The following is a 27,439-nucleotide window of genomic DNA, read 5'->3' as shown; positions in this document are numbered from 1 at the left end:
CGCAGACGTAGACGCAAAGACAGAGAGAGATCAAGGGGCGCGAGCGGGGGACGGCGAGCAAGCAGACAGACACTCGACGGGCAAGGCAGGTCGTGGATTGGATCGTCGCATCGCATTCGCGACTCTCTGCTCTGCATCTCATCGAGTTTCCTCGTTCCCGACTGCATCGTACGACGACTACCACTGTTACCAGGAGACGCGACTGCCCATCAGACACGACACGGCACGGTTTCGTAGCCGTATCTGCTCCTTGCTCTTTCGCTCTTCGTCGACGACGTTAGCAGCAAAACAACCACTCGCCTCGTCTTCTTCGCCCTCAACCTCGGTCTGGCTTTGGTCCGCGCTTTGACCTCGTACGAAGAGGCCGATATCAAACATCCGTGCGCCGAAAGGATCGATCCGCCCCTGTTCATCCTCCTCATTCTCGACACTCTCATTGATTGGGTCGCGCCATGTCGTCGAACATCTATCAGCATCGCACCCTCGTTCCTGCAGCGGCGCCCGTCGCGCCTGCTCCTCAGGCGACATCTACTGCCAGACTCAACGATCTCCTCGACTTTGTCAAGCATGAATTCGACGTTGTTGCGAGCGATGCCAATCAGCTCAAAGGCCAGAGGGACGAGTTTGAGCACAGAAGTGAGTGTGGACCCGCAACAAGCTGTGATTGCACTGGCGCAGACGCTGATGGCCCCTCTTCTCTCCTCTCGCAGTCGCGCAGCAAGTGAGCGAAGTCCAGATGATGCAGCAACACATCATGGACCTCGAGTCGAGGCATTCCAATATGGCTCAGCAGTACGACGAGGAGATGAAGCGTCTGCGAGCCATCATCGAGCGTGGAGGTGGGAATCCGGATGCTGGAGGACCTCACTCTCCCCGCCTTCAGCAGCAGCAGCAACAACAACAGCAGCAGCAGCAGCAGCAACAGCCCCCTCCATCCATCGCCGCCGCATCCGCTAGCGGTCCTGGTGGTCCCAAGGGCGGGCCATCCGGTCCTCCAGCCCCCTTTGGAGCTCCACCTGGGTCGGACGGCTACCAGAATGGCGGCTATGATCGTGATAGAAATGGCGGGGGTCAAGGATCGGCAGAGAAGCGTATGCGCGTCGACGGTCCTCCTGGGTCGCAGGGTCCTCCCCCTCATCCGGGTTACGGCGGCCAAGGAGGACCGCCAAGTCCCGGCAGGGAGCCATCTGCGCCTGTCAAAGGGGAGCGCGAGTCGGCTGCTCCTCCTCGTCGTGCACCTGGAGCTCATGAGTCATCGCCCGGACCTGGCGCTGGCGGGTCGGGAGCTGGCGGTGCTGCGGGTAACAATGCGTTGGCTAGCTGGAGCGACTTGGACCCTGATGAGGTGCCAAAGGACCTCAAGAAGGAGGGCAGTGATTGGTGAGCGCGCCTCGTAGCAGCACGATTCACATCGACGCCATACTAATGCCACCTCCCCGCTTTGACGCCCACAGGCTCGCCATCTTCAACCCCAAAGTCAAGCGCACCCTCGACGTCAACCTGGTCCACACTCTCATGCACGAGTCAGTGGTCTGCTGCGTCCGCTTCTCGCCCGACGGCAAATACCTGGCTACTGGGTGCAACCGCTCAGCTCAGATCTATGACACGAAGACGGGCGCAAAGGTCTGCATCCTGATCGACCAAGCCGCAGCAAACAAGGGAGACCTCTACATTCGCTCCGTCTGTTTCTCTCCCGACGGAAAGTACCTCGCAACTGGCGCAGAGGACCGCAGGGTCAGGGTTTGGGACATTGCCAAGAAGCGCGTCAAGACGGTCTTCTCTGGCCACAAGCAGGAGATCTACAGTTTGGACTGGTCACGCGACGGCCGTATCATCGCCTCTGGCTCGGGAGACAAGACGGTCCGCATCTGGGACGTGGACTCTGGCTCCCTGCTTCACACGCTCTACACCTCTCCTGGCCTCGAGCAGGGCCCCTCAGAGGCTGGCGTCACTTCCGTCTCCATCTCCTCGGACAACCGCCTCGTCGCTGCTGGCGCGCTCGACGCCCTCGTCCGCGTATGGGACACCAAGACCGGCCAGCAGCTGGAGCGCCTCAAGTCACACCGCGACTCCATCTACTCGGTCAGCTTCACGCCCGACGGCCGCAACCTCGTCTCCGGCTCACTGGACCGCACTTTGAAGATGTGGGACCTCTCTGCCACACACCGTGCGCTTGACCAGAACTTGCCCGAGGAGGAGCGAGCAGGCAAAGCCGTCTGCTACACTACGTCCTCGGGTCACAAGGACTATGTCCTTTCGGTGTCTTGCTCGCCGGACTCACAATGGATTGCTAGCGGGTCCAAGGACACGAGGATCCAATTCTGGGATCCGAGGACTGGTCAGACGCAGCTGATCTTGATGGGTCACAAGAATTCGGTCATTGCCATCTCGCTCAGCCCTGCGGGTGGTCTGTTGGCGAGTGGGAGCGGTGACTTCAATGCCAGGATCTGGTCGTATGACCGCATTGCTGCGTAGGTCTGCAAAGGACGTCGGGAAGAGGCAGGTGGGAATGATAGAGATCAAAGAGGCGAAGGGAGGGATGAGCTAGGGAGGAGAGGGCAGTGGAGGGAATCAACGGGGCAGCAGGCTCGACGGAGGAGCAGGGGGAGGAAGTACTTTGCTGTGATTTGATCATCACCAACTCGATCCCTCATCTGTTCACCACCAACGCCACCTCTGCGAGACGAGACGAGGGGAGGCGAGCTCATGTAGTCTATCATCTTGATCCGCGTCCAAGTCAAAAAGATCGAATGCGTCATCGTTCAGCACAGCGGCATGTGCGTGTCTAGAGCTTGTCATTTTGGCCAATCTTGGTAAAGGAGAACGAGGGTGGCAAAGGAAGAGAGGGGGAAGCGAGGGTAAAAGAGTAAATGAGAGGGCGTAGCGGGAGAGGAGGTGTTGCAGTACCTAGCATGTCGAGCAGAGGGGGGAAAAGGAGGGCTTGGCTCGCTATTTACATAGCTGGGTAGCTGAGGTGATGGAGACCAGCCCAGCGAGTTGGAAGGGGAAGGGCTGCAGAGGTTGCTACGTTGGAGGGAGCGCGACAGGTCCTCGAGCCTGTCGCTGCGTCTCAAAGAGCCGACGTTGCGAGCGCTGCCGCCGCTTACTTTGAGGGCGCCAGCTTGAAGGCGACGAGTCCACCGAGCGCAATAGCGTATCCAAAGTACTGAATGGGCGTGATGCTAGAGCCGAAGAAGATCATGCTAGCCATGATGAGCATGATGTCCTTGATGACACCCGCCAACGTGAGCACCAGACTGCTCGCCGCACCGATGAGGAAGACGGCAGCGACGTTGAGGCCGAAGGCGACGCTTCCATTGGAAAGGAGGACGAAGGGTCCCAGCTTGCCCAGGTCGAGGAAGGGGGCGAATCCTTCGGTGAAGGGGATGAGGCAGGCATTGATGGCTGCGCAGACGGGGGCGAAGTAGTAGAGGGAGACGAGAGGGTCCATCTTGAGGCCTTGGAGGAGAACTTGAATCATGACAAGGCGCGACGACTCGAATCCAATGGCCAGGATTTGGCAGATGAAGCCTGGTGTGGGCAAGGAAGATTTGAGGTCAGCTGAGAGGTCATGAGGGGCTGTCATCGCGTCTGCTCACCATCCATAGCGAACTCGACCTCTCCGTACGACGCCGTCGCCACACCAAAGGAAATGGCGCACACGATGGCGGTGAGCATCCCACTCATCTGCTTGAGACCAAATGCAAACGAAATGAGGAGGACGGCAACAGGTGTGAAAGCCTTGAGCATCTGGATGAAGGAGACGCTGAGTGTCAAGTATGCCATGTTGCTCAGGACGAGAGAGCCGGAGAAGAGAGCACCGATGGGCAGGATGTTGCGGTACCATCGCTCCGAGGTCATCTCTACGTCGCGAAGGCCGTCCATGAGGCGGGTGTAGCGCGCCAGGAGGCGCGTGCCGACGGTGTTGAGGGCCATGTGGAAGGTAGTGAGGAAGACAGGGTAGGGGAAGCCAAGACCAGTCTTTGTGTCGAGAACGTACCTACAATGGCGAGCGAGGGAGAGAGGGGAAAGAGCGAGGTCAGTGACTGTTGAGGATCCAGTGGAGGCTTCGTCGTCTCGCACTGCTACCCACTTGTTGTACACAATGACGCTGCTGGACAGGGCGATCCACAGCACAATGATGACAGCGGGATGCATCTTCTTCTTGTTATCCTGACCCTTTCCCCCTGCCCCAGGCAAAATGCCATTAGAATGAGCAGAAGGGCCCGAAGTTGTGGCTCCCATGCCACTCAGGCCGGGCGTACCGACAGAAGGACGCGAATGGCCATTGATGGGGTCGTGTTTCTCGTCGATGCCTAGCGACTGCATCGGGAGGGACGTATGTTGTGACATGGTGAATGAAGATGTTGTGGGGGGGAATTTGATTGAGAAGAGAAGAAAGGTCGATGCAATTCGAGTCGACGAGGCGGGAGGGCGACGTCGGCGGCGGCGGCGGCGGCGGCGACTTGGACGACGAGCTTGCGATGCGATGCGGGCGCGAGGCGATCAAACGTCCTACTCGTTGGTGCGTTGCCTTGCCTTTCGTGCGGGCGTGTGTGTGTGCGGTCCGAAGTGCGGATGCAGGGCGCGTGGCGACTGGCCAACCAATCCAAATCAGAGCAACCAAAGGTGAGCGAGCGACGGCGGCGGCGGACGGCAAAATTGAGACCCACACACACACTGAGGGCGTCAAGCAAATCAGGGCCGCCGGAGGGGGGCACAGAGCAAGAGGAGCAAGCGATTTGGCAGATGCAAGTTGGGAAGACTCGCAAAAAAAGCAGTAACGATCTGAGGATCAGTGGCAAAGAGCCAGGAAGAGGGTGGGAGAGTAGCAAATGTAGGGTGGGGAGGAGATCCTCTTGGCTATCATCAGTCCAACCACTCGGGGAACATGATACGCTTGGACCCCCTTACAAGCACGTTTACACCATTCGGACGACGAAAGATTCTCTTGTGAGAGACACGTCCGAGGAGAGGACAGCGGCGCAACGCGCTTCCTCCTCAACCCCTGAGGATGCTTCGACGGGGAAGCACGAGGGAGGCAGGGGTGTTTGTTAAGGCTCCGACATCGTAGTCCCGTAGCTCCCTCCCCTCCCTTCTTGCTACCATTCGACGGAGTCCCGCGCCCACGTCCCCCTTCCCCCACCTGCTCATCTCTCAGGCGCGTGCAGAATTGACTGACGTGCACGCCACTTGGAAAAAGCGCAAGCAAACGACACAGCCGGCGGCACGCACGTCTTCCATCTGTTTTGGCCGTCGTTCAGCTCTCATATCCCCACCCGCTTCCGGCTTGTCCCTTCACGAGCTCCTGCTCCTGCCTCGGCATCTCTACCGTACCGTACATCGTTGCCCTTTCTATTCGATTTTCCATCTTGATTCCTCATTCAGATCGACTCCGAAGGGCTCGGCTGCAAGAGAAGAAGTGTAGTGCAGATCCGGACCTTCGGTCTTCATGGGGTTTGTAGGCGAGTGCGCGCAAATAGAATAGATGGACGGGAAGCCCTCGATGACTGAGCGCAGACTGGACAGGCGAGGGATCCTTCATCCCTAGATCATCCGGTTCTCGTCGAGAAGAGTGGTATGGCATTGCTCGTGGCATCTATGAGGAAGACTTGTGGTAACGATGAGACGCCATCTCACTTGGTCCTTCGTCTCGTCCACGCTTTGACGAACCGCTTGGCAGGCTCGAAGATTCTACGAGCGAAGGCTGGGGCCAGGTAGAAGGAGAGAAGGAGACGGGGAGCGACGAGCGCCTGTGCGTACGCAACAAAGAAGGGGAGATCGTCAGCATTCCTCTCATGGTCGATGTGGGGCCGCTGCTACTCACTTTGGTCAGAACATAAGCGGCCACAGCGTTCGCGAATGCCCCTCCCCCAGTGATGAGGGCGGCCTGTTGCTGCTGCGTCTCCTCCTGACCTTCTCCAGCCTCCTTCTCAAGGCCCCACCATCCTTTCCTCCTCGCATATCGTTCAGTCCTCTTGATCCCCTCGTTCAACCATTCCCCGACCTTACGCCTCCACGCTGCCACCTCATCCTTCTCTTGCCCCTCATGCGCAGCGCTCAAGAACCACTGACAAACCGCTTCTCCAGCACCGAGTAGGCCAAGCAGGTAGAAGAGGGCTACGAGGGGCACAATGGCCGTGAGCTCGTGAAGGAAGAGGAAGGACGCTGTTAGAGAGGCAGGGTCGGTCCCTGTTCTTTGTGAAAGGACGAGAAGTTCCGAGCGAAGCTTGTGCATGAGAGTTTGCTTTCCTTGTGAAGGAGCCGATGAGGGTGACGACGACCCTGTTTGTGGAACGGAGTCTGTTGATGACTCCTTCGACGGCGGTCGCGTCGGTCGCGCCGACGTCGAGTAGGTGCGCGTCTGTTGACCGGCTTCTGCTGCTCTGAAGGACGAGGATGGCGGTGACTGCGTAGCACTTGTTCTCTCCGCCTTCGCCCCCACCCACTCGACCTGCTCCTCGGCCATTTCCCTCCCTCCCGGCCAATAGCCCTTCAACACCTCGGGCAACCTCAGCCTTCCGCCAGCCTCATCGACACCGTACTGCTCCATCAGCGCGATGATCACCCTTGGTGCGGCCAGCAGTGTGGCATTGAGAGTGTGCGCAGGTGTGCTTGTTGCCGGCTTTTGCTTCTTTTGCTCCTTGGCCGGTGTCGAAACTCCTTCGACATTGATGGCGAGCCTCGACGCCTGATAGTCTGTGCAGTCACTCGCAGATGACACCTCGCCCCATCCTCCACCGTCTTGATCAGAGCCCCGTCCAGGCATCCAGGCCTCAATGTCGTATTTGCGATGCGCCGATGCTCCGAGCTCCTCGGTGGGCATCAGCAGGGTGCGCGTTGTCAATCCCAGAGAGGAAAAGACTTGCTCTTGAATCGCGCGAAGCTCCTCCAGAAGGTCCGGATGCGTTTCGCCGGACTCTTCAGAGGGCGGTGCAGCCACCACAAACATCTCCGCCTTCATGAACTGGTGCAACCTGTAGAGTCCTTTTGTCTCTTGGCCACGTCCGCCGGCCTCTGCCCTGAACGAGGGAGAGATGGCCAGAAGTCTGAGAGGCAGCGAGGAGCGTGGAAAGGTTCGTCCAGAGACGAGGGCAGCTAAAGCTATCTCGGCCGTCCCAATAAGACAGAGGTCCGGGTGGCCGTTCTCCTCTGGAGAAGAGGTGGAAGAAGAGGACGAGACAAAGTACGTTTGTCCTCCCTCCCCACCTCTCGGGTCAAAACCGCAGCGCTCTGCTACATCTGTCCTCACGACTGCTGGAGTGGACACAAGGCGATACCCCTTGGCCAATGCAATATCTGTCGAGTAGCGGAGAAGAGCTTGCTCGAGGAGCGCGACCGAGTCGGTGAGATAGGGGAAGGAGGGCCCTGTAGCTAATCGACCAGCTGGAGTGTCTATTTGGCCTGATGGGGAGAGGAGAGTCGCGAGACCTAAATGGGTGCGCCGTATCGTAGCACTCTCTTTGGACTGTGATGGAGCGGCTGCTCTCGCTGCTTCCACTTCTTTATCCCACGCCTCGAGGGTAATCCCTCTGCGTTGGGTATTGTTCGCCTCGGTCTGTGCCGCTCTAAATGCAGATGCCTGAGCAGTGGGCAAGTGGCAGCTGCCCTCGTTCACAGCTACGACCTTAGCCTGACTCTCCGATCCAATAGGAGCCGACTCGTGGCTCACATTTGGGCTTGCTAGAAGGAGAGCCGTAATGTCTTGTCCCAACTGATCATGCTCCTGCCTAAGGGCCGTCATCTGATTGCTGAGCTCCTTTGCCTCGCCCCTAAGCCTCTCTTCGTCCTCTTTGATTCTTGGTCCCTTCTTCATCTTGTTCTGCTTCAGAAAAGCCGCAACAGACTTCTGCGCATCTGCTGCCTTGTTTCCCAGATGGTTCATCTGATGAGAGACCGACTTGCGTCTTTGTTGCTTCTCGGTGATCTGGGCGAGATGGCCCGCACCGAAATTGGAGCGACGTGCTGCTGCATCATTTAGTATCGCTTGGGCTGAAGAAGAAGAAGAGGGGTCGTTGAGCAGGATATGTGAGAGGTGTGGCTGAGGTTTTGGTGGAGAAAGACGGGAGAGTTGTGAGGGAAGAGTTGGTCGAGGCGAGGAGGAGCAGCGAGGTGTTGAGCTCAGATGACGGCATGGCGGGCGAATGGATCTTGACAAGCACGTTGAGTAGGAGCTAATCTTGACGAGCGATGAAGTGGCCCTCAGAGTTGAGCCACTCATTGCCCCTCTGAATCGCCTCTGATCCCGTTGGAAATTGGTGAAGGAAGGAAGGACGAGCAGACGATGCTTTGGTGCGCTCGGTCCACCACTTTTTTCGTTTTCCCCGCGTCTGCATCTGTTTTGGCACCTCGCGACATTGTATCCTTCTCTCTGCCACCTATCCATCAACAGACGACACAACAACTCTTTGGATGCTATCGCGTCATTGCATCGCAACCACTCTTCGCTCCAACTTCAGTTTCTCACGTCCCTTCGCACCTCGTCACTTCACCACATCTGCAATGGCATCCTCTGCACCCACTGCATCGTCTTCGTCCGTCGTTGACAAGTCTCGCCCAGTCGTCCTGTGCGGGCCCTCCGGCGTAGGCAAGAGCACATTGCTGAAGCGCCTCTTCGAAGAGTGTCCCGGAGAGTACGGCTTCAGTGTCAGTCGTGAGTGCCATAGCATGATCTCTCTCTCTCTCGTCCCTCCAGCTGATCTCCCCCTTCCCCTTCTACTTTCCGCACCCTCTTACAGACACGACCCGTTCCCCTCGCCCTGGAGAGACGCCAGGCGTTTCCTACCACTACGTGACACGCGAAGAGTTCACTTCCCTCGTCTCCCAAGGAGCATTCCTTGAGCACGCCCAATTCGGCGGCAACCTCTACGGCACCACGGCCTCGGCCGTCGAAGCCGTCTCTTCTCAACGCGGGCAGCGGGCCATCCTCGACATTGATGCTCAGGGCGTCAAGATTCTCAAGAGGGACCATGCTGAGCGACTGAAGCCTCTGTACATCTTCATCAGCCCACCCAACCTCGAGGCTCTGTACAACAGGCTGAAAGGTAGGGGCACCGAGACGCCGCAGAGCGTTGTCGGGCGACTCGGGATGGCTGAAGGGGAACTGCAGTACGCCAGGAGTAATGGCGGCAAGGAGTTCGATGTCGTCGTGGTCAATGATGAGCTGGACAGGGCTTATGGCGTGTTTAGAAAGGCAGTCAGAGAGTGGACGGATGGGAATGATTGGCGTGGGGATCAGTTGCCCAAGGAAGAAGAGGATGAGGAGGTACTGAGGAGGGCGAGGAGGGATGTTGAGGAGGCCGACAAGGCAAAGAGCTCATGACAGTGATCAGCCGAAGACTCGTAGGCCGAAGCAATGCAGCAAGGTCTGATGATATCGTTGTATCGTTATCGAAGAGGAGGCATTACAGATGAAATCTAATTTTACACAGACAGACACGGCGCTCATTTGGTCTATTCACAGTTTCGAGGATGAGGGTGACTTGGCCATCGCCTTGCCTTTGCCCTTCGCAGTCGTAGTTGTCAGCGATTGCTCCTTCTTCTTGCCCGCCCCTTCTTTGCCTTTCTTGTCCTCATCGCTTGCCCGCTCTTCGGCCCCCTTCGCATCCTCCTCCTCACCATCCTTGACGGGCGTCGCCGCCCTCTTCGCCGTACTGCCCCCATTCCGTGCAATCATCCTCATCGGCTCCAGTCTATACTGCACATCCCTCAACGTCCTAGTCGTAGGGGTCCACGTCTCATACGACTCGATGAGCCCATCGATCGCCTCGCCAAAAGTGGCCCTCACCGCTCGATCCTCGAGGATTCCTCGCAAGGACCAAGGAAGCAAATGAGGATTGCTAGCGGCGCCCTTTGTGTTGATGCTGGGCGGGATCACCTCCAGCTTTGGCGGACTCTCTTCGCCACCACGAGTCGTAGGTTCGCAGAGCGGATGTGTCGTCTCAAAAAGGTATCGTGCGGCCAGGTCGTAGGTGCCGCGCTCTTCGTAGCAGAGCGAGTGGCCCAACCCTCCATAGAGGGACCCGGCGACGGAGGAAGAAAGCAGGGCGAGTAGATCGTGGTCTGACAAGCCAGCATTGCGCACCGCGACGCAGAAGGTGAGCATGTTCGTCAAGAAGTCCAGCCGAGGAAAGGTCGGCCCATGGATGTAGAGCGCCCTTAAGATCGACGGATGATTGGCCGAGCTGAAAAGCGCCGAGTGCAGTGGCACCACTTGGTCATCCGTGCTGGCCACCAGGGTCACCTTGACTCCCGCCTCCAGCACAAGCCCCAGTGCATGCTCGTAGTGACGATACGCATCCGAGTTAGAGCGCTGGAAATCGAAAAGCTCTTTGGCCGCTGCATTCTCAAAGTAATTGAGGTACGATCCAGCCACCGTGCTGCGGAGGTGCTCGAAAGGCCCGGCGTGGATGCCGCACATTGCTAGAAGGGAGATTCGTGCCCTTCGCGGGTGCACGAGGCCCTGCTCAATGAGACGGGCAAGGATCCGGGTGCCGACGATACACCCCTGCGAATGGCAGGCAAACAAGATGGCGTCGGCCTGGTCGAGGGCCTCTACCCACTCCCTTCTGCTCAGCAAAGCGGCGAACGACCTGTCCACCCGAACGCTGACCGTCCCATCCACCGAAAGGGGAATCATGGTAATAGCCTCGGGGTTCAGCTCCATCGCTCCTCCTTGCACAGAGGCGAAGTGTCGCAACACGGCATCGCGCATCTCTGTTGCAAACTTGACGCTCGTCCCCGTAGGCTCGCCCATGAACCTACTCGCCCAGGACTGGGCAAACCACCCGTGGATGCCGATGACGACTATGCGGCCCATCCCTTGGCAGCCACGCGTTGCGGCTTTGCTGCGGTTGTTCATGGTCTGCCACGATCGGGGAAGACGGACAGCGGCACGCTCTGAGAGGGCGAGGCCGAGATCGTCGTGGTGAGGAGAGGGGTGCGTGGGAGAGAGACCGCTAGAGACGGCTCGCCCGTCCCTGCCCAGCTTCGGGGCCGTACGCAGCCTTGCTGCATCGGGCGGTGTGCCGGAGAGCCAGGTGTTGACGGCACTCAGGGTTCGCTTGAGCACACCAGCCGGAGGCTGGAGGGAGCGCGGCGCGTTGTAGAAGGTATCCTCAAACGTCGGCAGGACGAGGTTGGGTATTGGAGGCCGAGCGGAGCCAGGCTTCTGCTTCTTTGTTTGCTTGATAGCCTCGCCTGCTTTCGTCTTGCTGCTTGTTAGGGGCGTCGTCGGTCGATCAACCGGTGGAGCAGGGTCTGGCTTGGGCCCATTGTCCGGGCGAGGTGTTGATGGGCGGCTGGACTTTGCTGAAGATGGACCAGCGGCCAGCGATGCGACAGCCGCAGGCTTGACAGTTGACGCTGCGCCCTTCGAAGGGGCAGCTGAGGATTTCTTCGCTTCGCTGGTGCTCGCAGACTTGTCATCTCCAAAGTCAATCTGCATCACTTCTGGCTCACCCGACTCGACCCTAGGCGCAGGTCGTGCTGCGTTGCGATTGGAAAAGTAAGAGATCCAGCTGTCACGTGTGGCGGAATTGAGGATGGCGTCCTTGGCTTCCACGGACGGCGACTTAATCGTTGACTCCGGTCTGGCGAGCGCGTCGGCTTTGACTTGCTCTGCGGGCGTCAAAGGAGGCACAGTGCTGGGCGAGGGTTGTCCTTCATCCTGCGCTTGAGGCGGAGGCGCTGTTGATCCCCAGTATGGGATCCAGCGAGACCAGCCTGGACCGTCAGGAGCTGGCATTGCTGTGGCTGGCGTAGCATCTACTTGCATCTCGTCGTCGGCCCTGGCGCTCTCTTGCTGCTGCGTGGCATCAATTGCGGGCGCAGAAGGGGCGGTAGCCGATCCTGAGACTTGACTCTGCTGATTGCCAAAGAGCCGCCAGACCCACGAAGGCGGTGCACCAGGCGCATTGGCTAATGGCATCGTGCTCTCCTCATCTTGCGCCGTTTGCGCTGAAGGTATCGCCGCCTCAGGCGCGGGTACACCTTTCTTCGCCTTGATTGTATCCTCCCCTTCCTCTGCTTCTCCTGACGATGCAATTGCCTGCCCAATCATCTCAGTGTCCTCGCTTGCGATCTTGGTGTTCGATTCAGACTCAATCGGCTGCGGCGCAGGAGCTCTCCAGCTCAGCCAAGATGTGCGTGGACCGCGAGCAGAAGCGTTAGCCTTCAATGTGCCTGGAGCAGAAGTAGATGCGGTCTCCTCTCCTGCAGCCGGCGTTGATGGCTCTACCGGATCTGATCCAGTCGCCGACGGCTGGGCTGGTGTCGTCGACGTCGCCTCATTGGCAGCCTGGGTTGCTGCATCCGCCATTTCCACATCCTGACCACTCTGCTCGACAGTCGAAGTGCCGGACTCGCTCGCAATAGGCTCTGCTACACGAGGCTCATCATCCACGGTCCAGCCATACCAGGTCCTCCTCTTTGCTGTCGATCTAGATGCAGCCTCTGCTCGTAAGTGGTTGTTGGGAGGTGACTGCCGCTTGGAACCGGCGCTGCTGTTCTCCACAGTCTCGGGCGTGCTAGAGGATGAGTCAACAGACGATGATAGTGGAGCACGGGCTGCTGACTCGACGGACTCGGTAGGAGGTGCTGTCGAGGTGGGCATCCTGTTGGCTGCACCTACCTCGAGTGGCGGCTTCGAAGCGCCCTTTCCTGCCGCCGCTTGCAAGGCTGAGGACGATGCTGCTGCTGGTGCTGCTGGTGGAGCTGCTGTTTCTGTTGTGTGCGCCTGCTCTCCCATATCCCTCGTGGTCGCTGAAGTGAAGGCAGCTCGAATCGAGCCGGCAATGGAGGCATTACTCGCCACCCTCTTCAACCTCGCCGCCGCCCCTCCCTGCGAATCGTAAGCTCCACCGGAAGGCAGGCTTCTGCCGATGTTGAATTGCTCGGGCGAGGCAGATAGCGCTGATGTTGCTGAACCCGAGGCTGCAACGGCTGATGACGAAGGGGATGGTGAAAGATGACCTCGCGCAGTCATTATGCTAGGAGCTCGCAAGGAGCGAGTGTCGAGACTGCCCCTACGATGGGAGTCGAGGCGGTCATTGGCACCCAGGCCAGAGGTAGATGGACCTGGGCGGTTGCTCATGGCATACTCTGCCTGAGGCTAGATCTAATGACAGGGCGTGTGGTATGGAATGAAAGATGTTGGTTGGATGGCAGGTATTGATCTCGTCAACTGCGCTTCGCCCCTTGCCGTCCGGTCATTGCCGCTTGTCTCGCAATCTGGGGTCCGAGCTTCAACTCCACTTGAAAGTCGCTCTCACGCTCGCATCAGCCACCTGCGCTTCTTGACGCGCCGCACTCTTCAACGCCGAGTAAGATAGGATCAACATCAATTGAGATCGAAAGCAATGTAGTGTGACTGGTCCATGACAGCTCAGCTGACATCCAGAGTCAAAGCGTATCTAATCGCTTCTTCTTGCCCTCCCTCACCCACACCTGACATTGTAAGGCACATTTCCCGAGGGGTTGGACCCACCAAAGCCTCCATTCGTACCGTGGGGCAAAGCGCTACTAGCCCCGCTGGAAACAAAGACGAAGTCAATCGTGCCACTGCCAGTATTGTTGCGGCACAGGATTTTGAATGTGGCCGTAAAGTCGCCAGAGACCTTGCTTGAGCCTAGTGTGCCAAGGCAGGCGATGGTGGGGTTGCCGGTTTGGGACGAGCGGGGTAGCGTCAGTGAGGGAGTGAGAGGCTAAAAGGGAGAGAGGTGCACTACGTACCCGGAGCAGTACCAGACGCTCCCGAACAGATGCTCCCTTTGATGGCCCCTTCTCCGGGGAATGGCCCCCAACCCCAGGTGACAACGGGCCCGCTGATGCTGTGCTCACATAGCGGTGTACAGGTGATCAGACGTCAGACGGCACGGACCATGCCAGGATGGAGCGGTCAGCGAGAGCGCAGAGATACTCACGTGACGATGTGGTACTGGTCCGTACACTGAGTTCGCTTGGCAATCACCCTGGTCAGGCCGGTGTGGCTATTGACGAGAGAGCGGTGATTGACCGTGACGGTAGCGAGGACAACGCTGCTCAATGTGAAGACGAGCCCGAAGAGGGCGATGGCCAAGGCCTTGAAGAGAATCAGAAGCGTCATGTTCAGGAGTGGGTGTGGATGGAGATGTGCTTAGCAGCGAAAGGCTTCCAATTTGGTGAGCCCCGGGGTTAAAGTACCCTACTTGCGCTGCGGAACGGCCCTCGTTGAGGGTCACGACCTTGTGCGGAGCTACTGCTGGGTCCCGGCTTCGCTAGCAGCTGCGGATCAGCCTCAAGGTCGCCTCGCTAGTCCACACTCCGTAGCTCCAGCAAATGGGAACAAGAATCTTTGGCGAGCGGATCAAATGCACAGGTGACGCAGCAACCAGTAGCAAACGACCCGAACGAGAACGACTCCTCACGTCCCCCCGCAGGTCAGCCAATACCCCACATTGCCCGAGGGATCTTCCGGCTTGAAGTCTCCCACGGTCTGATTAGATGCCGCAGTGCTCGACCCGTGTGCAACGAAGACGAAGTCAATCTTGCCGCTGCCCTTGCCCTTGCAGAGGACCTGCAGGACGCCTTGGAAGTTACCAGATACTTTGCTTGTGCCTGGTGCGGAGGGGTGCGAGGAGAAGAGAGAGACATGAGCCGACCGGTCGGCGTGAGGGAACGCACGAGAGAGTGGGAAGATTCAGGCCTCAACGTACCAGGCCCGACGCCGAACCATTCACTGCAGTAGCTACCGATGACTTCAGTTTGGCCGGCTGGAGGATCCCAGAACCAGCTGACGACGGTGCCGTTGATCCTACAAAGGGTGAATATCTGTCAGATCGATGTCAGAGGCATGCAACAGGGCGTGCTCATCTCACTCGAGAACGTGGTACTCGTCGAGGCACGGAGTTCCTCTTTTGAGGGCGTCTGTAGCCGAGGCAATGGTGAGCAACGCGCTGAAGGCGCAGGGTAGGAGGATGCCGAGCATGGCGAGGGACGCAAAGGCAGGGAAGATGGGCTGAGTCGTGAGCATGATGATGGTGCGGCATTGAGAGGCAGAACAAGGTGTCTTTCGCCGACAGATGGGCAACAATCGGTGAGAAAGGCTTGAAAAGGGTCAGGGGCTCGGCACTATTGCTATCGCGGGAAGTCGTCAGCGAGGACTGCGGATATCCGCTTTGGCTACTCGTTCGCTCGCGCTCACGATGCTCACTACAGAGGCAAGCGATGTCGGTGATGAGCATATGGACTAGCAGAAGGCAGCGACCTCAAGTCCCTACAAATACAGAGCTTTGAAGCTGCTCATCAGTCACCGCCGCATGTCAAGCCATACCCAACATTGCCCGATGGGTCTTCCGACCCAAAGTCGCCAATTGTACCATTAGGAGAAGCCGTGCTACTGCCGTGGGCGACAAAGACAAAATTGATCTCTCCGCTCCCCTTACCGTTGCAAATGACCTCTAGTTTGCCCTCAAAGTTGCCAGAGACTTTGCTCGACCCTGTGCGGGAAAGGCATTATGAGCGAGGGCGCAAGTAGAGAGAGGGAACTACTGTAGAGAGGTAGAGAGCAGATAATTACCAGGTCCGACGCCAAAGTCATTGGAGCAAAAGGTACCGACGAAGTCGAGCCGGCCGGCGGGAGGTATCCAGAACCAGCTTGAGACTGTGCCTTTGAGTCTGCAGGCGTCGAGGGGGCCGCAGCCGGCAGCGATACGCCCAGTCAGAGTCAGTGGGTCATTCCATCGAAAGGACAGTCGGCGACTCACTCCACGACGTGGTACTCGTCGACGCAAGGTGTGCCTCTTTTGATCCGGCTGGGGACGCGCTTGGCCGCCGTGACGAGGCTGAGCAGAGGAACGCTGAGGGCGACCGCAACGCATATGATAGCGATCAGAGTGACCATGCCTGCGGGTGAACGCACGGTGCTGCGATGGTGCGGAGGAAAAGGAACAGGGACGAGCTCAGAAGCAGACCGCATACTCCCCACATTGTTGTGCGGCAGCAATCACGGGCGTGTGAAGGGTCAAGGGCCCGGCCTCACTGCTACGATCGATCTTTTGTCGTCGGGCGCCTTCACATTGCCCTCACGCTCGCACGCTCGGTCGTCTCGCGCCCATCTCATCGAGTCAATGACATTGAAAAAAAGCAAGAAAGAAAGAAGAGAAAGAAGGACGACGGGGTAACTTGAGACGGAGCGCGAGGTGGCGCAATATATACTCACACGAGCAAAGGATGGGGCAGAGTGACCAGCAACAAGGACAGGGCAGCAGGCCGTAGCCGCCTCACATGCAAAGGAAGCGGCTGCTCTTCCTCCTGTTCATCTCCTCCATCCTCGCCTCCAATTCCTTAGCGGCCTTCTCCTTGTGCAACTTTGAAATCTTTTGCTCGAACTCCTGCTTCTCCAGAATGACGCTATTCCTCACGCTGTCCACCTCCTTCTGCGCCGCCTGCAATTGCTGACGCAAATCATCTGCTTGGCTCGAGTAGCGATCACGCTCCCTGCCTACCTCGGTGAGCTGCACGCGCGACTTGCGCAGGTTACGCTCGCTGTCGTTGAGGGCGGCCTCGAGGGTGGAGACGAGGTCGATGTTGGCTTGTAGGTCGGCCTCGCAGTGCGCGAGCTGCTTGGCAAGGCTTTTGAGCTCTTCAGACTGCTCAGCGAGAAGCTTCTTTGCGTCTGAGTTGGTCATGCCGTTGATGCTGTTCGTTTGCGTGTACATGGACGTGGCGGATGAGGAGCGCGAGAGGGACGGGCCACCGTGTCCGCCACCGCTGGTTGTTCCGGAAGAACGAGCTTGATCTGGTGAGTCGGAGCGAGTCATCAGAGATGAGAGGGACGCCCGAGCGCCGAGAGATGCGCGCTGACCGCTTGGTGTCGGAGGTACTGGCATACTTGGCGGGGGCGTAGGAGGCGGGAGAGCGCCCTTGCTGCCGCGAAAGCTGCCACCGTTGATGGTGCCACCCATTGACGAAGGGAAATGGCCGGCATTGCCACCCGTCTCGACGTGCCCGTCGCGTGAAGTACGGCCACCGTCTATGCGCTCCTCGCTCAATTGCTGAATCTCGCTCTTTGCACGAAGTAATTCTGTCTTGAGATTGGCCACGGACAGCTTGTGATTCTCTAGCTCTCGACGCAAGCTCTCAGCCTCTGCGCGGGCATCAGAGTTGTGTGCGGCTTCCAGCTTCTGCACCTGAGCAGCGAGCTCGTCGCGCTCGGATGTAACGCTGGTGAGAGCATCCTCGAGCGTGACGAGGGCATCGCTGGTCTCAGACAGATCTAGGCGAAGTGCGTCGACGTCGACCATCTCGCCGTGGACGTCGCGGAAGGTTGAGAGACGCTTGGTGACTTGGTCCATGCTCTGCGTATGTTGCCGCTGGAGATCGGCGATACGCGCCTCGTGCTCGTCGGCAACTCGCTGCTTCTCATTGGTGTACGCAGCATGGGCGTCAGCGAGGGCTTGCTGTCGGTCCGCATCGAGGCGAGATTGCAGCTCAGAAATGGCCTTCTCATGCGTGTTCTTGAGCTGCTCGACCTCGTCGTCTTCGCCTGACGTGTTCACTGCTGCCGTTGCTGCGGCCGCAGCCGTCGCTGATGCGAGAGCCGCTGCGGCCTCGGTTTTGTGGTTGCTGAGGGTAGACTCATGCTCATCGTGTAGGCGTACGAGCTCATCGTCATGATGCTGGCCTAGCTCTGCGAGCCTGCTCTCATAGCTGTCGACGAGGACTTGATGCGCTTCGTCTTTCTCTGCCAGCAGCGAAGCCGTCTTGCGTGCATGCTCGCCCTGGATCGCTTCGAGCGTAGCAGCGTGATCGTTACGGAGCGCCTCCAATGCTGCGTTGGCCTCATCGAGCTTCCCTTTGGCGGTGGCGTGGCTGGCATCGCGCGACTCCATATTCTTCGAGTGACCAGCAATGAGGGCATCGATGGAGGCCTGGTGTTCCTCCATAGCCTGAGCAGTGGCAGCTTGATGCTCAGCGACTAGACGCGCGAGAGCTTCGCTGTGCTGACGGTCCTTGTCCGAGTCGCCCTTGTCGCCTGCACGAGTGAGCGCTTCGGCTTGCTCGTTCCTCACGCTCTGCAGCTGAATCTCGAAGGCCTTTTCGCGCTGCGTGAGCTCTCCACGCACCGACTCGAGATCTCGGCGCAGCTGCTGAAGCTCTTCGGTGACAAGCTCTTGATCCGCAGCAGAAGCCCGCGTTGAAGCCTTGGGCGTGCTCAGACCGGGTTCCCTGTCAGTTGACTTGCTTCGAGAGTGCAACTCCTCAATCTCGCGCGCGAGCTCCTGCGCTCGCTTCTCAGCTGCCTCGCGCTGTGCCTGCTCGGCTTGCAAATGCGCAGCGAGGGACTCGGAGCGTTCTCGATGGCCTTGTTCCTTGCGGGCCATGGACCGAATGAGCGAGTCGAGGCGACTGGCATAGTTGCCATCGACGTCACCGCCATGCTGGGCTTGACTCTCGGCGATCAACTGCTTCACCGTCTCAAATTCGCCCTCGGACAAGGGAGTCAAGGGCGAGGCTGCCGTCAAGGTTGCGTCTCCGCTAGGCGTGGGCGGTCCCGGGGTATCATAGACGGACAGGTGAGATTGAGAGGTTGAGGGGCTCACTGCATCGATGAACTCATCGCGCTCGCTCGCCGGAGTAGGGGCAGCGGTGTTGATGTTGGCAAGAGGCGCTCGTAGAGTCTGACTGTTGTTGCTGTTCTCTCGGAAGGTGGCCTCCAGCTGGGCAATCTCTGCGTCCCTCTTCTTGAGCGCTTCCTGCAGCGAAAGGATGCCCTTCTCCAGCATGTTAATCTTGTTGCGGTCAGAGCTCGCCGTGGGCGTTGTGGGCGTCGACGGCCCCGCCGAAAGCGATCTGGCGATAGCGGTCGATGATCGAGATGGCGACAGTAAAGAACTGTCCCCAGCTGCGTTCGAGCTTGTCGTGGCTCCCGGTGCGGGCGCTTGACTTGGCGTTGAGAGCGCTGGCACGCCCACACTCGTCGAGAGCGAGAGGGGACGATGGCCTCCAGAGAGCGCCGGCAACAACTCCTGCGACAAAGATTGCTGCGACAAGGAGCGCGGTCGTTCCCGCCTCGAGGGCGAGTCGAGGCCTCCCTGCTGCGGGTTGTACCCAAAAAAAGAGCCCGAGGACCTCCGCTGCAATCGACGCTGCTCGTCTGCGTTCGAAGAGGTGCGCTCGCGCTCCCCAACGTTACGGACGGGGCTGGTAAGCTGGCCAGACATCCTCCGCGTCATTTGAAGGCTGCCGCGTTTGCTCGTTGACGGCGATGACGTGTTCGCTAACTCCTCGAGCTCCTCCTCGGGCTCAGTACCAAACTCGGCATTCTTCAGCTTGGGCGTCATTCCGGTCGAGCCGCCCATGAGCTTCGCCTCAGAGAGCTGAAGATTGAGCGTGTGCATCTCTGTCAGCGTCTCCTGATATTTGGCGTTGATAGCTTCGACCTGAGCCTTGGCTTGCATCTCTTCGTTCCTTGAGGCTTCAACCTGCCGTCGCAGCGACTCTAGCTCAGCCTGCAGAGCATCGTCCGTGCCATTGCTGCCGTTGTGGGCAGTCGCAGCGAGAGCTCCAGCGCCGGCGCCGGCAACGATGCCCCCTGCCGCACCGAGCGCAGCATCTCTCGACGTGGAAGAATCGTCTGTGGAAGACGCGGGCACAGATTTTGCCTCGAGCTCGCGGATGCGATCCTCCAAGTCGCCGCGATGGAGCTCATGCGCTGCCGCGGCATCGTGCAGCTTGCCCCTCTCTTTGACAGCAGCATCTCGCTCGTCCTTCAGTTCTTCGAGCTGGGCGCGCAGCTCCAGATTGGACTGCTCGCTGCGCTGATAGTCTTCGACGAGGGCCTTTGTCTGATCTCCGTTGTCTAGCATTTCCAGGCGCTCTTGCAGCTCCTTGTACGCCTCGTCGCGCCTCTGCACGTCGTGCTCGAGACGCTCAACCTGAGCAGCCAGAGTCGCACTGGAAGCGTCGGCCTTGGCCAGCCGGTCCTCCAGCTCTTTGATGTAGATTTCCTGCTTCCCCTCTGCTTCTCGCAGCCTCGAAACCTCTCGTCGCAGCTCAGCCGATTGCTCAGACGCCGAGTCGCCTTTGCTGTCCAGCGTCTGCAGCCTGGTCTCGAGGTCGCGAGCGTACCCTTCCGCCGTGGACTCGCGGTCTTGTACCTTAGCCAGTCGTGCCTGAAGCTCGACGATGGTGGACTCGCGCGACTCGAGTTGCTGCTCTGCGTTGAGCATGCGCTCCTCCTGATCTGAGATACGCCCCTCCTGCTCGTTGATGATATCCTCTGAGTGGCTAAGGGCTGCCTTCATAAGATTGAGTCGACCCTCAAGCGCATCGAGCGTCTTTTCATACTCGACGATGATGGGCTCTGCGGCTGCTAGGAAGTCGGCATCGTCATCGCCTGCAGCTTTCTTACCCTTGGTGGCTTGCTGCAGCTTGGTGAGGTCCGCCGTCAGCTGCGAGACGCGCTGGCTGGCTTCGGTATACTTGCCCTGCCACTGGAGGATCTCGCTGTCCATTGCCTGCAGAGAAGCGGCATCTGCTTCTCCTCCCTTGAACCCACGCAGTACGGCGACTTGCTTGCGCAGCCTGAGCACAGTAGCGCGAAGATGCTCGACGTCATCCCATCCGACCTCGACCTCGTTGCGCTCAGCCTTGTTCTTGATGTTGCGAGCACGATTGGCGTATTGTAGGGTATTGATCGTCTCGCCGACGTTGTACTCGGTGGGTGCGACGCAGGCAATCATCATCGTCACTGCGTTGCCTCCCAAGCTGTCTTGCAGCAGTCGAGTAAGCTTCGAGTCTCGGTACGGGATGTGTGTGGTACGCTTGGCCTTGACTGGGTCTCCTAGCGCAGAGATCACATTTCCAAGGGCGTGAAGGCCGGCATTGATGGAAATGCCCTCTTTTGCTCGCTCTCCGAGAGCAGCGGTGCGCTTCAGACGCTCTGATCCAGCCAGGTCGACGAAGTGGAATTTGCTCGTGATCGTCACCCAGTCGCCATCCTGCGTGGTGTCCGTCGTCGAAAAGACGTTGCTCGAGGCGTTGCCGCTGGCTCCAACAGCGGGACTTGCGCTGCGGCCTTGAACGCTTGCAGGTCGCAAGGAAGCTGAAGAAGCACGACCAGACAGCGCCGACGGGGTATGACTGCGTGGTTGCGGAAGCATCGATGTAGGACGAGGCAGACCCGACATACTGGGACGGCCTGTCGGAGTTGTTCTCCCACCTGCTCCCGGGGTAGTGCGGCCGCTCGCACTGCCAGCGCCGCCAACATTGAAAGCACTTGGAGGCGGGGCAGGACCAGAGCCAACGAACTTTTGTTGCGTCAAAGTGAGGGAGAAGATGGCGTGAGAGCGAGACGATTGAGCATTCATGTCCGTCTCATTTGTGCGACGGATAGAGGAGCCCTGCAAGAGAAGGTTCATGACATCGGTGACGCCTTGCACCTTGGGCTCGCGTAGGCCGCTCCAGAGGATATGGCCCGCCTTGTCTTCTCTGATCTGGACGAGGGGTCGCATGTCTCCCTCTGTCTCATTGAGCAGATCGATGAGCTCTTCATTGTAGATTTCAATGAAGGAGCTGCGGAGGCAAAAGGGGAGCAACGTCAACTGAGCTCACTTTGTCGGAACTCTCACAAGCGTACTCACACCTTTGCGGTGAACTGCACTCCATTGTTCCTAGCCTGCATTTGCTTCATCTGCGTAAAGACCTCTGCGACGGCCCTCGGAATGATGCCCACCTGTGGATCAGGCCTTCTGCCTGCTACGAGGCTCTCAAAGTCGACGTCCGCAGCTGATGTGCCCATGGTATATGACTTGCCCGAGCTTGTCTGCCCGTAGGCTAGGACAGTCACATTGAACCCCTCAAGAAAGCGAGAGACCATTGGCTGGACGGCCGCATAGACATCCTCTTGTCCCTCGTGCGGGCCCAGAACGCGGTCATAGGTGAATTGCTGTCGCTTGTGAGCCGCACCAGCTGCGGGAGGCCCTGCTGCATCGCCAGAGGGAGGCGGGCCACTCGATGCTTCAACTTGGACGCTGTTGGATGAGATGGGTGCGAGGACGCTTCGCTGCCATCGAGGAGGGATCGTCGCGGCGTCGTGGGGATTCAAAGGTCTCACTCGGACGGCTGCGAGCGAAGACAGAGTGAGTCAGACGACGACGATATCTCACGCTGCGCCAGCCCAGAGGACTCACCGACTTTGACAGAGGTCGAGCTGCTGTTGCTACTGCTAGCAGCGCCTGCGTTGCCATTGCTTCCGTTGCTCACGTCGTTTGGGCTTGGGGAGGTTGCACGAAGAGGACCAGGCGACCCAATCGATGAGACGCGGGGCCCGCCTCTGTATGCGGACATGGTGCTCGAAGGTGTGTCGTTGGAGGGTGATGATCGATGGAGAGAAGGCCTGAGATACAATCCGAGGCCGAAGCTAGAGAGATAGGCTGCGTCGCCCTACGCCCTAGCAGCGGCGACAGGGTTTGCAGAGATGTCCCGTGTACGCGGGCGTGGCGGGCGAGACGTAACCTCAGCCTTAGATTGAGCCGGCAAAGTGGTACCTTTGCTTGTGGCGTGGCGTGGCGTGGCGTGGCGTGATGAGACCGCTGATAGACGTCGCTGCGAGGCGATGCGAGGCGACGTGAGGGTGAAGTGGGGATGGGAGATCAAGGGGGTCCAAGCGCAGCTTGGAAATTGGGGGAACGCGGGGGGGGGGGTTTGAGGCGGCTGCTACGGCCGGCGGTGATGGCGAGACCTGGTTGCGAACGGGGTCCAACTGCCTCGCTAGACCGCACTGTCCTCGATCACGACGATGTCTTGGTCGCAGTTGCGTTGATGAAGGGAGGTGAGATACGGGGGGAGAGAATTCACAACCCGTCCCCGAGAGCAACGCAACACCTCGTCCTACGCCCATCTCTCGCTGCGAGGTCCCTCTCTCTCTCGTCTCCTCTCACGCACACTGTCCGCCCTCGTCCGCGTCGCGAAACACTGGCCTCGCGCCCACTCATTGCCCTGCTCCCTCAACGCCTGGCTCGAGAGCTAGGGCGGCTTCGACGACGCCCACTCGCGCCCAGTCCAGGGCGGAGCGGCGGAGCAGCACATGACGCCCGCAAATAGAGCTCGCGACAACGGCCCGGTCTGCGAGCACGAGCAAGCAAAGGATGATCGTCTCGAATGCAGCATCACGACAAGGCCAACATCACGCTCGATGCTCACTAGTACGCAGCACACTGCAGTAGCTTCCATTGCATCTAGCTTCAGTGAAGCTCCGTATCCGCAGAAGAGCCATTCTGGCGTACGCGCCTCGTCCTTCCCGCTCTACTCTAGTCTAAACCGGGGCATTCCTCGCTATACGGCGAATCTGTCGTCAACTGCTTGTCCACGATCTCATAAATCAGATTGTAAACATCGTCGGGGTAGTCAAACTCGTCTCCCAATGCCTTTGAGATATCACTGAGAGCGTCGTGCTCCCAGCAGACCAAGACGCTCCCCTGCCCGCCGTTGTCGCCGAAGCTCTTGATTGTGTCGTGAACGCAATCTGCATCGTCTCGGTCGCAGTGGTGATCTACTGTGAGGCCAAGATCTGACGCAAGGGGAGTGACTGTATCGTAGGGGCGGCGGCGTTTCCCATTGGACTGCGAGAGAGTGGTGAGACGAGTGTTGAGCATCGAATTTTCATGCCAGGGAGGCTGCGACGGCCTCTCTAACTCACTTTGTAGTCTTGAGCCATGATGAGCCCGATGTTGTACTTTGAGCTGGCCCCGAAAACACTCCGAAGGCACTGCGCTCTGTCCTCGCCCTGAGCTGAGAGGCCGTCTAGTGGTGCATAGCTTTACTTCAGTTGATTGCTCTGCTCGTTAACGATCGTCCTGGAGGTCAACTCACTACCTCCATCATCGGGCTTCTCCCCATGGCGAATGAGGTACACGGGCGTCTTGACCGCAAAAGCCGTCGTGGCTGCAAGGAGAGAGAAGAGCGTAAGGCAGTTGAAGCGAACCATGCTATACACAGAAATGCGTGTCCAGAACGTTTAGGATAGATGATGGTACATTCAAGAAGAGCAGAGAGAAGAGCGATGGGTCTTGCCTCCTGTCGCAACCCCTTCCTCGCTGCTTCAACAAGGGTGATCGGGCCCCTTCCCTTCTGCCGGCGGCACCAGCTCCGGCAGTCTCATCGCTTGCTTCAGCATCATGTCCGCTCAGAAAGCGAGAGCTTGCACATCCCGTGTCGTCTTGATCGCCTTGGCTCTTGCTGCCCTCTTTCGTCGACTTGCTTGCTTTCTTGTCCTCGATATGCACGTCGATCAAAGGCAACGTGGGGCTCTACTTCGCTTTTTTCCCCGGCCGCCTCGCCAAGGAACAAGGTTGCACACGAGGCCGTGTTCTGGGTCCGGTGAGCTTTACCACGCTTTCTCCATGATCCACTCGCTTTGCAAAGAATGTTGTGGCTTTGCCTTCACTCGCCAGCCGTCAAGCCCAAATGATGGCATCAAGTTTCAGCCTTGTGGCCGGGATCACATTGCAACACGACGCTGGCTCTCTGTCGCCCCTTTCCCCACTCGCTCCTGCCTGTCAGGCCAGGCGCTCCCACCAGCTAAAGCAATGAACAACGGCGACGACGACTTGAGAGAAGTCAAGATCGGGATGAGGGAGCTATAGTACAGGTAGCAAGTGTGAGAAGGCTGCGAAGTAGAAGTCGTCGTCGTCGTGTAGTCATCGTTCGCCGAGGAGTCAAACGCGGAGGGTGGAATAGGTGGCTTTTCGAGGGGAATTGGTGATGCAACGAAGACGCCGCAAGGAACGACTCGGCTTGCTCTCGATGCCGACGAGAGGGGGGTGAGTATGGGGAGGTTGGGAAGGGGTAGGGGTCAGGGTGAAGAGCAAAAGCAGTTGAATGCTCGGGTGCGGGAGGGAGGATGGGCTGGAGGGAGCGATGCCAGATCAGTTGATGGATCTAGCTTCGGAGGGTGCGGTAGGAGAACTCGCAGGAGCGAGTCTTTCGGAAGGCTTTGCCTGCAAGGCAATAAGGAGACGTTCGAAGGGGTGTGAAAGTAAGGACCAGAGTGTGATTGGCCTGGTGGCGGTGCCAGCTCAGCGTTGTGATGCGCGGGTCTGCTGGGCGCAAGCTGGAACAGCGCCTTCGCAGGAAGGTCGTGGGTGGGCCGAGGAGAGGTTGAGGCGGGGCGAGCGGTGACGCATCGGGAGAAGGTAGGGGCGGGTGGCGTATTGGGCGAGAGAGCCATGGCGATAGAGTGTCGTTCTCGCCCATCTGCCAATGATGGTTTCGCGTGGTCGCATGGTGGAAGGAGCGTAGGGCGAGTAGAGTACCGCATGATGAAGCTGAGTTGAAAGCGGCGACTGTTGAGTTGAGTGCTGATAGCCGCGACAAAGGCGGTCGTGGTGATTGAAGTGTTGGGGAGCATGGCGAGGGACAGGGGCTTTACATTGGCGCCCCCTGATTGTCTCTCGCTCGATACTCTGATGAGGTTGGCAGAGTCGAACGAAGCGCGAGGATGAGAACTTGACGGAGCAGAAACACAGGAGACGATTGGCTTAGCTTGAGCTCACGGCGTGGTAGTGGGTTCGAGTCGTTGCAGAGAGCGAGCCTGAGTGAAGAAGCCGTGTTGTCGTGTCGAGCTCTCTACGAGCGAGCAGCGGCCGGCGACCCTGCTTGACCTCCTTGCGGCCCCTGCTGCGGTCGTCGCCCACCACGGTGAGGTACGCTCTGGGTGAAGTTCTCATTCTGCGGGATAGCGCTGGCGTGCATTACAGCTTGAGTCGGCGGCACCATGGGCATACCCGCCTGGTGTCCATTGGCCGGCCCTGCACCAGCGCCATTACCCTTCTGCTGCTGCGGCTGCGACTGGTCACCCATGAGTGACGGCGCAACGTACAGCCTCTTGTCAACTGTCGACGGGATGGGGCCGATATCGCAGCCCAGCTCCCTCTCAATGTTGAACAGATGGAATCGATCCTCGTACGTGATGAGGTTGATCGCGAGACCCAAGTGACCGAATCGACCTGAACGACCAATACGGTGCAGGTACGTCTCTGCATTCTTTGGGAAGTCGAAGTTGATGACTACGTTGACGGCCTGGATGTCGATACCTCTAGTGAGCAAGTCAGAGCAGACCAAATTGCGGCACGCCCCGTTGCGGAAGTCGTGGAAGACGCGATTGCGGTGTGCTTGAAGCATCTTTGCATGCGAGTAGAAGCAAGAGTAGCCCAACTCCGTGATCTTCTTTGCGAGGAGCTCGACGCGATTTGTCGAGTTACAGAAGATGATAGATTGGTTGATCTGCAAGCGCGAGAAGAGCGTGTTGAGGCAGTGCACTTTTTGTCTCTCTTCGACGAATGCATAGTATTGCGTGACACCGCGCAGGGTAAGCTCGTCCATCAGGTTGATTTCGTAGGGCTTGACCATGTGTTTGTCTTTGAAGTCTTTGACGATAAGAGGAAAGGTGGCGCTGAAGAGCATGACTTGCCTCTCCTTGGGGAGGAAGCTAAGCAGCTGCTCCATGACAGGGGTGAACTCGGGGGAGAGGAGCTTGTCGGCTTCGTCCATGACGAAATTGGTGCACTGACTCAGGTCGGCAACACCCTTGCCCGCCAAGTCGAGAATTCTGCCGGGTGTGCCAACGAGGATGTGAACCGTCTGGCTCAGTCTGAGGATATCATCCTTGAGCGTCGTACCCCCCGTCGTGACCATGATCTCCACGCCCAAGTGCTTGCCTAATGTCTTGGCCACTTGTGAAGTCTGCAGAGCGAGCTCACGAGTGGGAACGAGGAGAACAGCTTGGATCTTGTTCTTCTTGGTGTTGAGTCGCTCGAGAGATGGGATGACATATGCTGCCGTCTTTCCTGTGCCGTTCTTTGCTCGTGCAAGGATGTCTCGACCGGTGAGGGCAATGGGGATGGCTTCTTCTTGGATGGGCGAGGGCTTCTCGAACCCAGCTTCGAAGATGCCCATGAGAAGTTCGCGCTTGAGGTAGAAATCTTCGAAGTCGTTACCTTTTGTCTTGAGGACGTCGTCCGTCTGCGGTCGCTCGTCTCGCTTGACATTCTTCATGATCTCGGCCCTCCATTGCGCCTCGCTTTGGCCTTGCGCAGGGCCTGAGGATGACATGGCGACGAGAGTGTGGAGATAGGAGGATGGGAGGGAAGTGGGCAAGGCTAGGCCAGTGACTGTACGGGAGCAAGTTCGAGTCGACAAGAGCAAAAGATGTCGACTTGTAGCAGCGAGGAGGCTGGCTGGCTAGCTGGTGACGCTGGTGTTGATGCTGTTGCTGATGGGCGGTAGTAGGCAGAGAGGCGGCGCACAAGTAGTATCGGTGGTGCTGCTGTTGTTGTCGACAGACGCTGTGCGCTGAAGTTCGTGGTGCGGGCGCTCTGAGATGAGGTTGCGAGGATGGTCGTGGTGGTTGGGGATCAAGATGGAAAAGGCCAAGACAGAGTCAGTCGGTCGTCGCTGC

The 27,439-nt window shown here is 58.6% G+C and overlaps 12 protein-coding genes across 12 annotated transcripts; 3 read left to right on the top strand and 9 right to left on the bottom strand.

Annotated features, from left to right (window-relative positions):
• Positions 1–108: 108 nt before the first annotated feature.
• BDZ90DRAFT_263406 (WD40 repeat-like protein) lies at positions 109–2,834 on the top strand. Its single transcript, XM_025508607.1, has 3 exons — positions 109–636; positions 711–1,380; positions 1,455–2,834. The coding sequence occupies exons 1-3, from the start codon at positions 453–455 to the stop codon at positions 2,473–2,475; spliced, it is 1,875 nt and encodes a 624-aa protein (XP_025364616.1). The 5' UTR covers positions 109–452; the 3' UTR covers positions 2,476–2,834.
• Positions 2,835–3,103: 269 nt separating this feature from the next.
• BDZ90DRAFT_244837 (TPT-domain-containing protein) lies at positions 3,104–4,353 on the bottom strand (the record flags this gene model as incomplete). The annotated part of the gene is made up of 3 exons (XM_025507474.1): positions 3,104–3,531; positions 3,600–3,981; positions 4,084–4,353. 3 exons carry the CDS (start codon positions 4,351–4,353, stop codon positions 3,104–3,106), a joined length of 1,080 nt encoding a protein of 359 aa, XP_025364615.1.
• Positions 4,354–6,547: 2,194 nt separating this feature from the next.
• On the bottom strand, positions 6,548–7,885 carry BDZ90DRAFT_215084 (class II aaRS and biotin synthetase; the record flags this gene model as incomplete). The annotated part of the gene is made up of 2 exons (XM_025504206.1): positions 6,548–7,468; positions 7,625–7,885. Coding segments are annotated over 2 exons (1,182 nt in total), but the record flags the coding sequence as incomplete, so codon positions are not given.
• A 635-nt stretch (positions 7,886–8,520) lies between these two features.
• BDZ90DRAFT_213474 (guanylate kinase) lies at positions 8,521–9,196 on the top strand (the record flags this gene model as incomplete). Its single annotated transcript, XM_025504169.1, has 2 exons — positions 8,521–8,653; positions 8,739–9,196. Coding segments are annotated over 2 exons (591 nt in total), but the record flags the coding sequence as incomplete, so codon positions are not given.
• Positions 9,197–9,457: 261 nt separating this feature from the next.
• Positions 9,458–11,446, bottom strand: BDZ90DRAFT_215285 (hypothetical protein; the record flags this gene model as incomplete). Its single annotated transcript, XM_025504218.1, has 1 exon — positions 9,458–11,446. One exon carries the CDS (start codon positions 11,444–11,446, stop codon positions 9,458–9,460), a length of 1,989 nt encoding a protein of 662 aa, XP_025364612.1.
• Positions 11,447–13,402: 1,956 nt separating this feature from the next.
• BDZ90DRAFT_2580 (hypothetical protein) lies at positions 13,403–14,356 on the bottom strand. The gene is made up of 3 exons (XM_025508019.1): positions 13,923–14,356; positions 13,732–13,829; positions 13,403–13,627 (listed from the first exon to the last, which is right to left on the bottom strand). The coding sequence occupies exons 1-3, from the start codon at positions 14,102–14,104 to the stop codon at positions 13,437–13,439; spliced, it is 471 nt and encodes a 156-aa protein (XP_025364611.1). The 5' UTR covers positions 14,105–14,356; the 3' UTR covers positions 13,403–13,436.
• A 1-nt stretch (position 14,357) lies between these two features.
• Positions 14,358–15,036, top strand: BDZ90DRAFT_2579 (hypothetical protein). The gene has a single exon (XM_025508011.1). It carries the CDS (start codon positions 14,482–14,484, stop codon positions 14,896–14,898), a length of 417 nt encoding a protein of 138 aa, XP_025364610.1. The 5' UTR covers positions 14,358–14,481; the 3' UTR covers positions 14,899–15,036.
• A 1,117-nt stretch (positions 15,037–16,153) lies between these two features.
• On the bottom strand, positions 16,154–22,727 carry BDZ90DRAFT_235226 (kinesin-domain-containing protein). The gene is made up of 3 exons (XM_025507256.1): positions 22,173–22,727; positions 21,624–22,104; positions 16,154–21,555 (listed from the first exon to the last, which is right to left on the bottom strand). Exons 1-3 carry the CDS (start codon positions 22,327–22,329, stop codon positions 16,260–16,262), a joined length of 5,934 nt encoding a protein of 1,977 aa, XP_025364609.1. The 5' UTR covers positions 22,330–22,727; the 3' UTR covers positions 16,154–16,259.
• Positions 22,728–22,844: 117 nt separating this feature from the next.
• On the bottom strand, positions 22,845–23,290 carry BDZ90DRAFT_2545 (hypothetical protein). The gene is made up of 2 exons (XM_025507824.1): positions 23,185–23,290; positions 22,845–23,106 (listed from the first exon to the last, which is right to left on the bottom strand). Exons 1-2 carry the CDS (start codon positions 23,255–23,257, stop codon positions 22,973–22,975), a joined length of 207 nt encoding a protein of 68 aa, XP_025364608.1. The 5' UTR covers positions 23,258–23,290; the 3' UTR covers positions 22,845–22,972.
• Positions 23,207–24,349, bottom strand: BDZ90DRAFT_229037 (hypothetical protein). Its single transcript, XM_025504887.1, has 3 exons — positions 23,854–24,349; positions 23,681–23,784; positions 23,207–23,603 (listed from the first exon to the last, which is right to left on the bottom strand). Exons 1-3 carry the CDS (start codon positions 23,966–23,968, stop codon positions 23,292–23,294), a joined length of 531 nt encoding a protein of 176 aa, XP_025364607.1. The 5' UTR covers positions 23,969–24,349; the 3' UTR covers positions 23,207–23,291.
• Positions 24,350–24,614: 265 nt separating this feature from the next.
• Positions 24,615–25,499, bottom strand: BDZ90DRAFT_2493 (hypothetical protein). Its single transcript, XM_025507653.1, has 2 exons — positions 24,791–25,499; positions 24,615–24,732 (listed from the first exon to the last, which is right to left on the bottom strand). Exon 1 carries the CDS (start codon positions 25,388–25,390, stop codon positions 24,836–24,838), a length of 555 nt encoding a protein of 184 aa, XP_025364606.1. The 5' UTR covers positions 25,391–25,499; the 3' UTR covers positions 24,615–24,732; positions 24,791–24,835.
• Positions 25,500–27,403, bottom strand: BDZ90DRAFT_2492 (putative ATP-dependent RNA helicase DHH1). The gene has a single exon (XM_025507649.1). The coding sequence runs from the start codon at positions 27,091–27,093 to the stop codon at positions 25,609–25,611; it is 1,485 nt and encodes a 494-aa protein (XP_025364605.1). The 5' UTR covers positions 27,094–27,403; the 3' UTR covers positions 25,500–25,608.
• Positions 27,404–27,439: the final 36 nt, after the last annotated feature.

Source organism: Jaminaea rosea (genome assembly GCF_003144245.1).
Source record: "Jaminaea rosea strain MCA 5214 unplaced genomic scaffold BDZ90scaffold_1, whole genome shotgun sequence".
In the NCBI taxonomy this organism is placed as follows: domain Eukaryota; kingdom Fungi; phylum Basidiomycota; class Exobasidiomycetes; order Microstromatales; genus Jaminaea; species Jaminaea rosea.
The sequence above is the reverse complement of the archived record's forward strand: the minus strand, read 5'-3'. Positions and strand labels throughout refer to the sequence as shown.

What these genes read in the sequence shown, in the direction of transcription:
- BDZ90DRAFT_229037 (XM_025504887.1), bottom strand. Translation starts at nt 23,968, where the DNA reads ATGGTTCGCTTCAACTGCCTTACGCTCTTCTCTCTCCTTGCAGCCACG. An exon ending in GAAGCCCGATGATGGAGGTA is followed by an intron (nt 23,785 to 23,853) that starts GTGAGTTGACCT and finishes ATGCACCACTAG; the next exon opens with ACGGCCTCTCAGCTCAGGGC. An exon ending in TCATGGCTCAAGACTACAAA is followed by an intron (nt 23,604 to 23,680) that starts GTGAGTTAGAGA and finishes ACTCTCTCGCAG; the next exon opens with TCCAATGGGAAACGCCGCCG.
- BDZ90DRAFT_2580 (XM_025508019.1), bottom strand. Translation starts at nt 14,104, where the DNA reads ATGACGCTTCTGATTCTCTTCAAGGCCTTGGCCATCGCCCTCTTCGGG. An exon ending in GACCAGTACCACATCGTCAC is followed by an intron (nt 13,830 to 13,922) that starts GTGAGTATCTCT and finishes ATGTGAGCACAG; the next exon opens with CATCAGCGGGCCCGTTGTCA. An exon ending in AGCGTCTGGTACTGCTCCGG is followed by an intron (nt 13,628 to 13,731) that starts GTACGTAGTGCA and finishes TTGGCACACTAG; the next exon opens with GCTCAAGCAAGGTCTCTGGC.
- BDZ90DRAFT_2492 (XM_025507649.1), bottom strand. Translation starts at nt 27,093, where the DNA reads ATGTCATCCTCAGGCCCTGCGCAAGGCCAAAGCGAGGCGCAATGGAGG.
- BDZ90DRAFT_2493 (XM_025507653.1), bottom strand. Translation starts at nt 25,390, where the DNA reads ATGCTCCCCAACACTTCAATCACCACGACCGCCTTTGTCGCGGCTATC.
- BDZ90DRAFT_235226 (XM_025507256.1), bottom strand. Translation starts at nt 22,329, where the DNA reads ATGTCCGCATACAGAGGCGGGCCCCGCGTCTCATCGATTGGGTCGCCT. An exon ending in CTCGACCTCTGTCAAAGTCG is followed by an intron (nt 22,105 to 22,172) that starts GTGAGTCCTCTG and finishes CTTCGCTCGCAG; the next exon opens with CCGTCCGAGTGAGACCTTTG. An exon ending in GTGCAGTTCACCGCAAAGGT is followed by an intron (nt 21,556 to 21,623) that starts GTGAGTACGCTT and finishes TTGCCTCCGCAG; the next exon opens with CTCCTTCATTGAAATCTACA.
- BDZ90DRAFT_2579 (XM_025508011.1), top strand. Translation starts at nt 14,482, where the DNA reads ATGCCGCAGTGCTCGACCCGTGTGCAACGAAGACGAAGTCAATCTTGC.
- BDZ90DRAFT_2545 (XM_025507824.1), bottom strand. Translation starts at nt 23,257, where the DNA reads ATGGCTCTTCTGCGGATACGGAGCTTCACTGAAGCTAGATGCAATGGA. An exon ending in CTGCAGTGTGCTGCGTACTA is followed by an intron (nt 23,107 to 23,184) that starts GTGAGCATCGAG and finishes TCGTGCTCGCAG; the next exon opens with ACCGGGCCGTTGTCGCGAGC.
- BDZ90DRAFT_263406 (XM_025508607.1), top strand. Translation starts at nt 453, where the DNA reads ATGTCGTCGAACATCTATCAGCATCGCACCCTCGTTCCTGCAGCGGCG. An exon ending in GGACGAGTTTGAGCACAGAA is followed by an intron (nt 637 to 710) that starts GTGAGTGTGGAC and finishes CTCCTCTCGCAG; the next exon opens with TCGCGCAGCAAGTGAGCGAA. An exon ending in AAGAAGGAGGGCAGTGATTG is followed by an intron (nt 1,381 to 1,454) that starts GTGAGCGCGCCT and finishes TGACGCCCACAG; the next exon opens with GCTCGCCATCTTCAACCCCA.